The 12,755-nt window shown below is 46.6% G+C and overlaps 1 protein-coding gene across 2 annotated transcripts in view; it reads left to right on the top strand.

Moving 5' to 3' along the window:
- Nucleotides 1–12,755, top strand: part of ass1 (argininosuccinate synthase 1) — a 165,691-nt gene that overhangs the window by 91,672 nt on the left and 61,264 nt on the right. For both annotated transcript variants that reach the window (XM_072488677.1, XM_072488678.1), the window contains exon 11: nt 11,191–11,255. In XM_072488677.1, coding sequence (XP_072344778.1) covers nt 11,191–11,255 — 65 coding nt within the window. The remainder of the gene's footprint in view (nt 1–11,190; nt 11,256–12,755) is intronic.

Genomic DNA, 12,755 nt, shown 5'->3' with positions numbered 1-12,755 from the left:
CGGCATCGGGCAACCGAGAATCCCCACCCATGGATTTTGGACTACTGGTAAAGCTAGCTGTCTACCTGGCCACTTCTGCCATCGTGCCTGCGCAGTGGCGAGAGCGCCAGAGGCAGCCCAGGGAAGACAGGAGCCTCCCCCGGAACAGCAGGGACCAGCCAGTGAGGCTCAAGTGGCGGTCGTCCACCAGGTTGAAGAGAAGGTGCAAAGGCGACGCTACATCAGACCTTGTCCACACCATGGGTGCTTGTCCTTCGAGGAGCTGCCAGGTTGTGTGTGTGTGCCCCCGTCGACTCCAGCTCATCAGGGAGACCGTGCACCACCTGTGCCAGATGGTGGTGCGCCTGGCACCACAGGGGTAGGGAGGAGGACACCTGCTCCCGGTGGCCACCAAGGTGACTGTGGCTCTCAACTTCTATACATCTGGCTCAGTCCAGGGCTTGAGTGGGGACCTGTGTGAGATCTCGCCAAAGGCTGCATGCAGGAGCATCCGCGCTGTCACGGATGCCATATGCTCCCAGGCATCTACATACACCACCTTCAACCTGGACCAGGCCCAACAGGTGCCCAGGCTGCTGGATTTACCCTCATCGCTGGCATGCCCAGGGTCCAGGGGTGATTGATGACACCCATATCTCCTTCTGAGCACCGATTCAACATAGGCAAGGACTTCCAGTCAATGAATGTGCAGTTGGTGTGTGATCACCAGCTGCACATCATGCACGTCTGCACCCGATATCCAGGCAGTGTGCACGATGCATACATCCCGGCACTTTTTCTAGCCACTCCCTCTGCGGAAATGGCTAGTGGTTGCTTAGGTCATGGCTAATGACACCTGTCTGAAGACCCCAGATGGAGGCGGAGAACCATTATAATGAAGTTCACTCCGCAACCAGGAACATCATCGAGCGGGCCATTTGATCGCGCCCGTAATATCATTGCCTGAAATGGCATTGTCAGTGACACCTCAAGCAATAAAGATGGCACTGTTTAATCATACACCGAAAAGCAAATGAACTCTGCATTGTCAATTTCCGTTCCACACATACTCTGTTATATTAAGTCAGTCGAAAGTTCTTTGTAAGGGGCAAAATGTCCACCTGTCCTTTGCAAGGTAGCTGTGGATAGGGGCTTTCTGACACAATTAGTTCCTTCCACCCTAATCTTACATCATCCAGCACAGTATTGGTGACAGGTATAGCCAATGAGATTATATGGGAGAAAGTACATCCACTGGTGAGAGATGGATCGAAGTTAGACACGTGACCTGAATCTTGAAGGATGGTTCGCTCATCTTTGTTAATTCTCAAAATTTATAGGTCCTGGAAGGGGTGCTGGGCAATCCCACAAGCTCTGACCGGGACAGTGCTGAAGGTCACTGGTGGGTGCCATACTATTAATTATACCCAGATTTTGTCCTGCTGATTTCTGGGGCCACACTAATTTGATTAGATTGTTATGTTTTGGTATGTGTAGTAATATTGCCCAGCAGCAACAAGACTTTTAGGCTCTGCACCTCAGGGAAGGTATTAGCCTTGTAAGGCTACGGTGCAGATACAACAGAGTTATTCCAGAGCTTGAAGAGAACATAGGGGGAATTTTCTTATTTTTCTGCAGAGTGGCATAGCAGGCAGGAAAAACAGCATGGAAGCCGTTGGCCCCAAGGATGGCTTCCTCCGCCTTCTTTTTAATCACTTAGGTAAAATAAAGTTAAGGGGCAGGTCTCACGATGTCACACTGGTGGGGCAGGCTCAATCAACCCTACCATGGAGCACCCACCACCCCATGGACACTGAACTCCTTCCCCCAGTGAACATCCTCCTGGCAGTCTCAGGGTACTGCCCAGGCAAGTACCTCTCCGCCTGGGGGGCTGTACTCACATGTGCACCTCGAGCATGTTCTTCTCACCAGGTGCACATTGTAGGGGCCTGTTGTGCTCTACATTGACACACCATCACGCTGACAGTTTGTGTAAAGGCCTGAAAATATTTAAATCTATTCAAATGGGAATCTTGAGATTAAAAGTCGCATTCCCTATCCATTAGTGGCAGGGAGTGTGGACAGTCTGGGAAATCCGCCAGGATAAAAGTCATTTAGGAACACCTGCACGATTTTCTGCTCTGCCGCTGTTCCTGCTCCCCTGAAAACGGGAGTGGAAAATCCCCTTTAGAATGTTATGGGGTGATTAAACTCAGGATTTTTACATTTCAAAGTGATTTGATAGTACGTTCAGTGACAAAGCGATTCCTTTGATGAAAAATCCAGAACAGGGGTCATAATCTGGAAATTTGGAGTGAGGCTATACAGGAGTGAAATCAGAAAGCTCTTATTAAAACAAAGAGTAACACAAATTTAGAACTCTTTCCTCCCCAAAAGGCTGTGGATGCTGAGTCAATTGAAAAAAGACTGAGATCAATAGATTTTTGTTAGGCTAGGGTATGGCAAAAAGTGGGCAAAGGGAATTGAGAAGCAGGTTGTCTATGATCTAATTGATAGTAGAATTGGATCAAAGGGTTAAATGGCTTAGTGGTTCCTAAAACACTACAATTGACTTCTATATTACTGGATTAGGAAAGGGTGAATTAGGAATGGTAGAACCCTCAAGAGTATTGACAGTCAGAGAGATCTAGGTGTACAGGTCCACAGGTCACTGAAAGGGGCAGCACAGGTGGAGAAGGTAGTCATGAAGGCATACTGCATGCTTGCCTTCATTGGCCGGGGCATTGAGTATAAAAATTGGCAAGTCATGTTGCAGCTGTATAGAACCTCAGTCAGGCCACACTTAGAGTATGGTGTTCAATTCTGGTCGCCACACTACCAGGAGGATGTGGAGGCTTTAGAGAGGGTGCAGAAGAGATTTACCAGGATGTTGCCTGGTATGGAGGCCATAAGCTATAGAACAGTACAGCACAGAACAGGCCCTTCGGCCCTCGATGTTGTGCCAAGCTTTGTCCGAAACCAAGATCAAGCTATCCCACTCCCTGTCATTCTGGTGTGCTCCACGTGCCTATCCAATAACCGCTTGGAAGTTCCTAAAGTGTCCGACTCCGCTATCACAGCAGGCAGTCCATTCCACACTCTAACCACTCTCTGAGTAAAGAACCTACCTCGGACATCCCTCCTATATCTCCCACCCCGAACCTTATAGTTATGCCCCCTTGTAACAGCTACATCCACCCGAGGAAATAGTCTCTGAACGTCCACTCTATCTATCCCCCTCATCATCTTATAAACCTCTATTAAGTCACCTCTCATCCTCCTTCGTTCGAATGAGAAAAGCCACAGCTCCCTCAACCTTTCCTCATAAGACCTACCCTCCAATCCAGGCAGCATCCTGGTAAATCTCCTTTGCACCCTTTCCAATGCTTCCACATCCTTCCTATAATGAGGTGACCAGAACTGCACACAATACTCCAAATGTGGTCTCACCAGGGTCCTGTACAGTTGCAGCATAACCCCATGGCTCTTAAACTCAAGCCCCCTGTTAATAAACGCTAAGCCTTCTTCACAGCTCTATCCACTTGAGTGGCAACCTTCAGAGATCTGTGGACATGAACCCTAAGATCTCTCTGTTCCTCCACATTCCTCAGAACCCTGCCGTTGACCCGGTCATCTGCATTCAAATTTGTCCTTCCAAAATGAATCACCTCGCACTTATCAGGGTTAAACTCCATCTGCCATTTTTCGGCCCAGTTCTGCATCCTATCAATGTATCTTTGCAGCCTACAACAGCCCTCCACCTCATCCACTACTCCACCAATCTTGGTGTCATCAGCAAATTTACTGACCAACCTTCAGCCCCCTCCTCCAAGTCATTTATAAAAATCACAAATAGCAGAGGACCCAGCACTGATCCCTGTGGAACACTGCTGGTAACTGGTCGCCAGCCTGAAAATGTTCCATCCACCACCACCCTCTGTCTTCTATGTGATAGCCAGTTACTTATCCAATTAGGCAAATTTCCCTCTATCCCACACCTCCTTACTTTCTTCATGAGCCGACCATGGGGAACCTTATCAAACGCCTTACTAAAATCCATGTATACGACATCAACTGCTCTACCTTCATCTACACACTTGGTTACCTCCTCAAAGAATTTAATCAAATTTGTGAGGCAAGACTTACCCTTCACGAATCCATGTTGACTATCCCGGATTAAGCTGCATCTTTCCAAATGGTCATTAATCCTATCCCTCAGGACCCTTTCCATTAATTTACCGACCACCGAAGTAAGACTAACCGGCCTAAAATTACTAGGGTCATTCCTATTCCCTTTCTTGAACAGAGGAACAACATTCGCCACTCTCCAGTCCTCTGGCACTATTCCCGTGGACAGTGAGGACCCAAAGATCAACGCCAAAGCTTCTGCAATCTCATCCCATGCCTCCCAAAGAATCCTAGGATATATCCCATTTGGCCCAGGGGACTTGACGACCTCAGGATTTTCAAAATTGCTAATACATCTTCCCTCAGAACATCTACCTCCTTCAGCCTACCCGCCTGTATCACACTCTCATCCTCTAAAACATAGCCACTCTCCTTGGTGAACACTGAAGAAAAGTATTCATTCAACGCCTCTCCTATCTCTCCTGACTCCATGCACAAGTTCCCACTACTGTCTTTGACTGGCCCTAACCTCACCTTGGTCATACTTTTACTTCTCACATAAGAGTAAAAAGCCTTGGGGGGTTTTCTTGATCCGACCCGCCAAGGACTTCCCATGCCCCCTCCTAGCTCTCCTAAGCTCTTTTTTTAGCTCATTCCTTGCTACCTTGTAACCCTCAAGCGACCCAACTGAACCTTGTTTTCTCATCCTTACATACGCTTCCTTTTTCCTCGTGACAAGACATTCAATCTCTTTTGTGAACCTTGGTTCCCTCACACGGCCATTTCCTCCCTGCCTGACAGGGACATACCTATCAAGGAAACGCAGTATTTGTTCCTTGAACAAGCCCCACTTTTCATTTGTGCCTTTCCCTGACAGTTTCTGTTCCCACCTTATGCTCCCTAATTCTTGCCTAATGAAATGAAAATTGCTTACTGTCATGAGTAGGCTTCAATGAAGTTACTGTGAAAAGCCTCTAGTCGCCACATTCCGGCGCCTGTTCGGGGAGGCTGGTACGGGAATTGAACCGTGCTGCTGGCCTGCCTTGGTCTGCTTTAAAAGCCAGCGATTTAGCCCAGAGAGCTAAACCAAATCGCATCATAATTACCCCTCCCCCAATTATAAACCTTGCCCTGCCATATGGACCTATCCCTCTCCATTGCAATAGTGAAAGACACCGAATTGTGGTCACTATCTCCAAAGTGCTCTCCCACAAACAAATCTTACACTTGGCCCAGTTCATTACCCAGTACCAAATCCAATGCGGCCCCACCTCTTGTCGGCCTATCCACATATTGTGTCAGGAAACCCTCCTGCACACACTGTACAAAAACTGTCCCATCCGAACTGTTCGGCCTATAGAGGTTCCAATCAATATTTGGAAAGTTAAAGTCACCCATGACAACTACCCTGAGACCTCCACACCTATCCATAATCTGCTTTGCAATTTCTTCCTCCACATCTCTCTTACTATTTGGGGACCTATAGAAAACTCCTAACAACGTGACTGCTCCTTTCCTATTTCTAACTTCAGCCCATATTACCTCAGTAGGCAGATCCCCCTCGAACTGCCTTTCTGCAGCCGTTAAACTATCCATGATTAACAATGCAACTCCTCCACCTCTTTTACCACCTTCCCTACTCTTACTGAAACATCTATACCCCGGAACGTCCAACAACCATTCCTGTCCCTGTTCTAACCATGTCTCCGTAATGACCACAACATCGTAGTCCCAAGTACCAATCCACGCTCCAAGTTCACCTATCTTATTCCGGATGCTCTTTGCATTAAAGTAGACACACTTCAACCCACCTTCCTGCCTGTTGGTACACTCCTGCGACCTTGATACCCTCCTCAGTACCTCATTACTCTCAACACTGGCTTCTGGACTACAGCTCATTTTCCCATCCCCCTGACAAATTAGTTTAAACCCCCCCTCCCCCTGAAGATCCGTAGCAAATTTTTCTCCCAGGATATTGGTGCCCCTCTGGTTCAGGTGCAAACCGTCCTGTTTGTGCAGGTCCCACCTTCCTCAGAATGTGCTCCAATTATCCACGTAACTGAAACCCTCCCTCCTACACCATCCCTGCAGCCACGTGTTTATCAGCACTCTCTTCCTGTTCCTCAACTTGCTAGCACGTGGCACCGGCAACAAACCAGAGATGACAACATGGTTTGTCCTGGCTCTCAGCTTCCACCCTAGCTCCCTAAACTCCTGTTTTAAATCCCCGTCCTTACTCTTACGTATGTTGTTGGTACCTATGTGTACCACGACTTGTGACTGTTCCCCCTCCCCCTTAAGGATTCTGAAAACACGGTCCGAGACGTCACGGACCCTGGCACCCGGGAGGCAACATAACTTCCGTGAGTCTCTTTCGTTGCCACAGAACCGTCTATCTGTCCCTCTAACTATCGAGTCCCCAATAATTGTTGCTCTCCCCCCTTCCCTTCTGAGCCACAGGGACGGACTCAGTGCTGGAGATCCGGTCTCACACTCCCCCACCAGTATCCAAAGCGGTATACTTGTTACTAAGGGGAACGACCACAGGGGATCCCTGTACTGACTGCTTCCTCCCAGCCCCTATGAGAAGAGGTTGAATAAACTCGGTTTGTTCTCACTGGAACGACAGAGGTTGAGGGGTGACCTGATAGAGGTCTACAAAATTATGAGGGGCACAGACAGAGTGGATGGTCAGAATTTTTCCCAGGGTGAAGGGGTCAATTACTAGGGGGCATAGGTTTAAGGTGTGAGGGGCAAGGTTTAGAGGAGATGTACGAGGCAAGTTTTTTACACATAGGGTAGTGGGTACCTGGAACTGGCTAACGGAGGAGGTGGTTGAAGCAGGGACGATAGTGACTTTTAAGCAGCATCTTGACAAATACATGAATAGGATGGGAATAGAGGGATACGGACCCCGGAAGTGTAGAAGATTTTAGTTTATACAGGCAGCATGGTCGGCGCATGCTTGGAGGGCCAAAGGGCCTGTTCTTGTGCTGTACTGTTCTTTGTTCTTTGGGTGAAAGTCAGCCAAATCTCCTGTTCCTAATTATTGTCTTGCTGGAAAGACCACGGGCGAGATTCTCCACTCACGCGCCGGTTGGGAGAATCGCCTGGGCCGCCAAAATTTCCCGGGACGCCGGTCCGACGCCCTCCCGCGATTATCCCAAGCGGCGGGAACGGCCCCGTCGAGTTCCGCGAGCGGCAGGCCGGAGAATCGCCGGAGACACCCAAAATGGCGATTCTCCGGCACCCCCCGCTATTCTCAGGCCCGGATGGGCCGAGCGGCCAGGCCAAAACGGCGGGTTCCCCCCGGCGCCGTCCACACCTGGTCGCTGCTGTCAGGAACAGCACGGGAACGATGGGGGGGCGGCCTGCGGGGGGGGGGGGGGATCCTGCACCGGGGGGGGGTACCTCAAATGTGGCATGGCCCGCGATCGGTGCCCACCGATGGTCAGGCCGTCCTCTCTGAAGGAGGACCTCCTTCCTTCCACGGCCCCACAAGATCCGTCCGCCATCTTCTTGCGGGGGGACTCAGAGAGGACGGCAACCATGCATGCGCAGGTTGGCGCCGGCCAACCCACGCATGCGCGGGTGACGCAGTTATGCGGCGCCGGCCGCGTCATCTATGTGGCGCCGCCTTTACGCGGCGACAAGGCCTGGCGCGTGTAGATGACGCGGCCCCGATCCTAGCCCATTGTCGGGGCCTGAATCGGTTGGGATCGGTGCCGTTTCGCGCCGTCGTGAACCTCGAAGGTGTTCACGACGGCGTGGGCACTTCGGCGCGGGAGTGGAGAATCCCGCCCCATGTGCTGAAATTTTCATTTTTCGGTCAGTTCCAACCCCGCACGTCATTGCCATGAAATACACACTGCAATTTTTGAACGAAGAGCCAATTAATGGCCGGGGGCAGGTGACCATTGTGCCTTGGGCCCAAAGGCAATAGGATGCCAGCAAACCGGCAGGCTGCTCTCCAGTGGCAATTTTTCTGCTCACCTGCCTTCAGTCCTGCCTCATCAGGCTTTGAAATTCAAGCCTATATTTGTGAGTGGTAGGATCAGACTCTGCTATGATGTTTGACATGGTCAACATTCACTATCTAGGCATATACATGAAGAAATAACCATTTGGACAAAATACCATTAAGAGAACAGGATCCAAAGAAAAATAGCCCACCCTAAATAGCTGACTTTGCAAGGAGAGGAGGCATGCAGAAAAGTTAAAGGAAGCAGGAGGTATTTATTAAAAAGAATAACTATCCATGGGCACTTGGGCTTCTTTAAGATTTCTCCATGCATTTGGTGGACTATTTCATTAATAGATTTTGTTGGTACTATTAACTTCTTGTTTCCTTCTCCTTTGTCCTTTTTTTCTCTGAAACTTTTTCTCTTCCTCAGCATGGACGTTACAGCACAGAAAAGGCAATTTCATTAGTTCATAAGATATTGGAGCAGAATTTGTCCCATCGAGTCTGCTCCACTATTCTAACATGGCTGATATGTTCCTCATCCGCTACCTACAATGTTACAGACCAAGAGCTGGATTGCGAAATCAACTAGAGCATTTCCTCCTCAGAATCTAGGAGCAGGAGTAGGCAATTTAGCCCCCCCGGAGCCTAAACGCCCTCAATGTGATCATGGCTGATCCCATCCTGGCCTCAACTCCACCATCCTGCCTGTTCTCCATAACCCTTCAACCCATTACCAGTTAAAAATCTGTCTAACTCCACCTTTCAGTTACTCACTGTCCCTGCATCCACCGCACTTTGGGGTAGCGAGTCCCACAGATTCACAACCCCTTGGGAGAAGTAGTTTTTCCTCAAATTTGTTTTAAATTTGCTACCTCTATTAAGACCTCTCGTTTTAGAATGCCCCCACAAGAGGAAGCATCCTGCTCCACGTCTACTTTAACCGTACCTTTTAGCATCTTGTATACCTCAATTAAATCTCCCAAGTATCGGCCTAAACTGTTCAATCTCTCCTCATACAATGAATCCCACATCCCTGGAATCAATCCATTTGACTCAACTCTTTGGTTATGGTTTATAAGAGCCTTCTGCCACCTTCCTTCATCACACCTGTCACCATATCCTTCTATTTTATTTTTCCTTTAGCTTTGTTTTCAATTCCTCTATACTATTCAATTCAACCACTTCCTTGTGGCAGCGAGTTCCACTTCCTGGTACGTAAGTAACCTGAGGATTTTCCTTGAAGAAGAACTTTCATGGCCAGCATCAGTCTTCTGCCACCTCACCCAAATGGCCATCCTGCAAGCATGGGTCTGGATGCTGATAACCAGTAGACAGATCGGGACTGGATTCTCCGTTCTCCAGGTGCATGTTTCTTGGTGGTACGCTGTTAACTGACGGGGGATTCTATACTCCCGCCTCTGTCAATGGGGTTTCCCATTGAAGCCACCCCATGCTGCCAGAAAACCCATGGGCGAGGTTGTGCTGCCGGTGGGAAAAGTGAACCGCAATAGACGGAGAATTCCAGCCCTGATGTCGGTTCTAACCAAGCACAACACAGAAGTGCAGTTCCAGCAAAGTAGATTAGATAACAAACAAGGGGATGAAATAATACACTACTGTTCTATTGACAAACCTATATTTGTATTTGTATGAAATTCCTTTGTTTCCTACTATACAAAGTTATTATCCCCTTTTGGGATTAAAATAGAAAAATGTAATTTGAATGTGTTTAACAGTGTCACTACCAATATTGCTTAATAATAATACAATATGGGAAGAAAGTTCTGACCATTGCTTCACAAAACCAGTTCTAGACCAAGTACATGCATTAGCCGCAAGTCCTAAATGATAATAAACATCATAATGTAAGGGATCCCGAATAGGATGAATTTAAATAGCCCAATATTTACGAAATTTGATAAATTTAAATGTTCACTAGTAGGTGATCTCCTTATTTCTGGTACATTGCATTTAATTTTAAAGGTCATCCACATTTTAGCCCAAAAGCATGAATGTAGAGGATTGATCTTTAATAAATGTTTATGAATATATATGGTCAAATAAAATTTGAAATTCAGATAGTGTCCATTTGAAACTGATGTGATTTTAATGTAGTCTCAGCCTTTTGAAGGATGAAAGGCCTGGGAAAAGGTTTATGCAGTGTTAAATAAAACAAGCATCAACTGAGTTTTGTTTAGATATTAGTTTATTGTTTTGTTTTGTTCCTGAAAGAATGCGTGACACAGCAATTATGTGTTGTATTGGGACAAAATAGTACAATGATATAAAACTTTGCTTTATCCCCTTTTAAACTGGTATTAAAAAGATTGAGTGAAATGACTTCACACGCACAATGAGGCTTGTATGAATACAGCTGTGATGTTAAGAAGGTTTATTTTTTTTTTAAATCTTGTCTCCTGGTTACTGTCACTTTTAATTGTCAACTTCCTCGGTCACTATTCTTCCTCAAAAGCCACTTTAAGTGCTGTGTGCTTGCAAGATGAAAGCAGGATTTGCATTGCAATGAGTTTTTATGTGATGCTGAATAGACATGTATAAATGAGATTGGATTTACTGTATTTTTTCCCCCGCGGGCCTACTGTGATGGTCCTGAGTGCCTGCCTATAGCAAACTGGACTGTGAGAATTTTGCATGGATTTCTGTCTGTGTACCCTGAATGTGGCAGCCTTGGAGGTCTTCTTCCGGATTTAATCAGCTGCTGCTCATACCGCACAGCTCCAACAGCATGCTGTCGACCTGGAGAATTGCCTCTTTGTGCACTGCTCGACGTCTCCCTTCAAAGTGTGTGAAAAGATCAGTCTCATTTTATTCTAATCTGACTTCACTCCCATTCAGGACCCGACAAAGTGCCAGGCTGTGTGCCTTGGAATTGTGCAGCCATCCTAAAAAATTTTGACATCCTTTAATGAGGCAGAATGTTCATTGTGTGAGTTTATCTCGCTGTCTCTCAGTTGACTGGCCCTTTTTAACCTCAACCATATTAATGTCTACATCACTTGAGCCAATTACTTAATGCCCTGTTGTACCTTTATGGGGGTGATTCACCCGCCTGAAAAGGAAATTGAACTATACCATTCGTCTTCTGCCTTTTTCAGGGGTAAGCATGGGGTTGGACGTATAGACATCGTGGAGAATCGCTTCATTGGCATGAAATCACGCGGTAAGGGACTCCTGATGTGTTTTATCTTATGTTTTAAAATCTATTCTGATACTGTATTGTCCATAGTAGTCAATTATTTGCATCAGTGTTGTCTGGTATTGTGACAGGCTATTTCTGCCCGCAACTTCAATAATCAGTTTTCAGATGGATCAATATCTACCTGCAGCCACATATTTACAGGAAAAACATGTAATGAGTAATCCATAGGAAAATGGAATAAAGACATTTGGGTTCCTATTTCTCAAAAATGTTTCCAGAATAATTTTTTGGTTAACTCCATGTAAACTTTATGCCCTGTAGCCTTTGGCGATCAGATTGTATTCCTGCACTTTTACAATGATTGCATGCAGGAAAATTATCTTGATATTAAAGCAAATACTATACCAAAATATGCTATACAGGTAAAGGCTGATTTAGCATTGGTTCTATGCTTTGTTTACAATTGAAATTTGGTTTGCCCCCATACTCCCTCTTCTCACCAAACCATTTAAGATTTTGACCGATCTATCCCTCTTCTCACCAAACCATTTAAGATTTTGACCGATCTATTGAGCTAAACCATGTGCACAATTTGAATATGGATTAATTCACTTGAGTATTTTAAACTGAGTTCCAGTGAGCGTGGATTAAAGGGTATTTGAAGAGCTCCACAACCGATGACAGCATATATATTTGGAGTGCCAGATGGAATATTGAAATAGAAGGTCACATTTGTGGTTCTCCACATGGTGAATTACTAATCTCAGCCGTGCAGTCTAGAATGATGCCAAGTGGTAGCCACCCAGTTCCCAACTGGATAGGCAAACCAAGCTGTGCCACTCATGTGCGCTCTAATGACTAAATTCAGAACAGCATTAGTATAAGCCTGCAGGCAGGCAGACCGCCTAAACAACTAACCATAAAGTTACATGGCTTGATGAAGCTAAAGAAAGGGAGGGTATACAAAATATCGAAATTGTTTAACAAGTCCTGTAATTCTTTCCTCCCATCCCTTCCACTTCTGAAGGTTGACTTCTTCCTGGAGTACAGTACCACAGATGGTGATCATTCTTGAGTGTTGCATTCATGTAGCTATTCTTCAGTTAAGAAACTTGATGGTCATTAGCAGCAAGTTAATTAACTGACAACTGGATCATACACAAACCTTATCCTCCTTTGCTCAATGCTCATATACATGCACTTCCAGCAGAGGTCACTGGTCTGCAATAAACAACAGCAACCCAGGCTGATTATTTTCTCCCTCCCCACCCTGCACCCCAAAACTCATGGTCCTTGAAACTATTTATACCTATGGCAGGATAGGATCTGGGCTCTCTGATCTATACAGCTGAGTTACTCCATTGGATAAACCCCACAGACTCATTGTAGGAATTCCAGCCATGATGATTAAGGAAAGTAAAGTCCAGTGTCAGACTACAACCAAATAACAACTGTTTCTGCCCAGGAGCGAAATTCTCCATCCCGCCCCACCACATTCCTGCCCCGACCCGCCGGCGGGAT

This window comes from Scyliorhinus torazame, chromosome 22 (genome assembly GCF_047496885.1).
Source record: "Scyliorhinus torazame isolate Kashiwa2021f chromosome 22, sScyTor2.1, whole genome shotgun sequence".
In the NCBI taxonomy this organism is placed as follows: Eukaryota; Metazoa; Chordata; class Chondrichthyes; order Carcharhiniformes; family Scyliorhinidae; genus Scyliorhinus; species Scyliorhinus torazame.
Note: the sequence above shows the minus strand (reverse complement) of the source record. Positions and strands in the feature narration are given on the sequence as shown.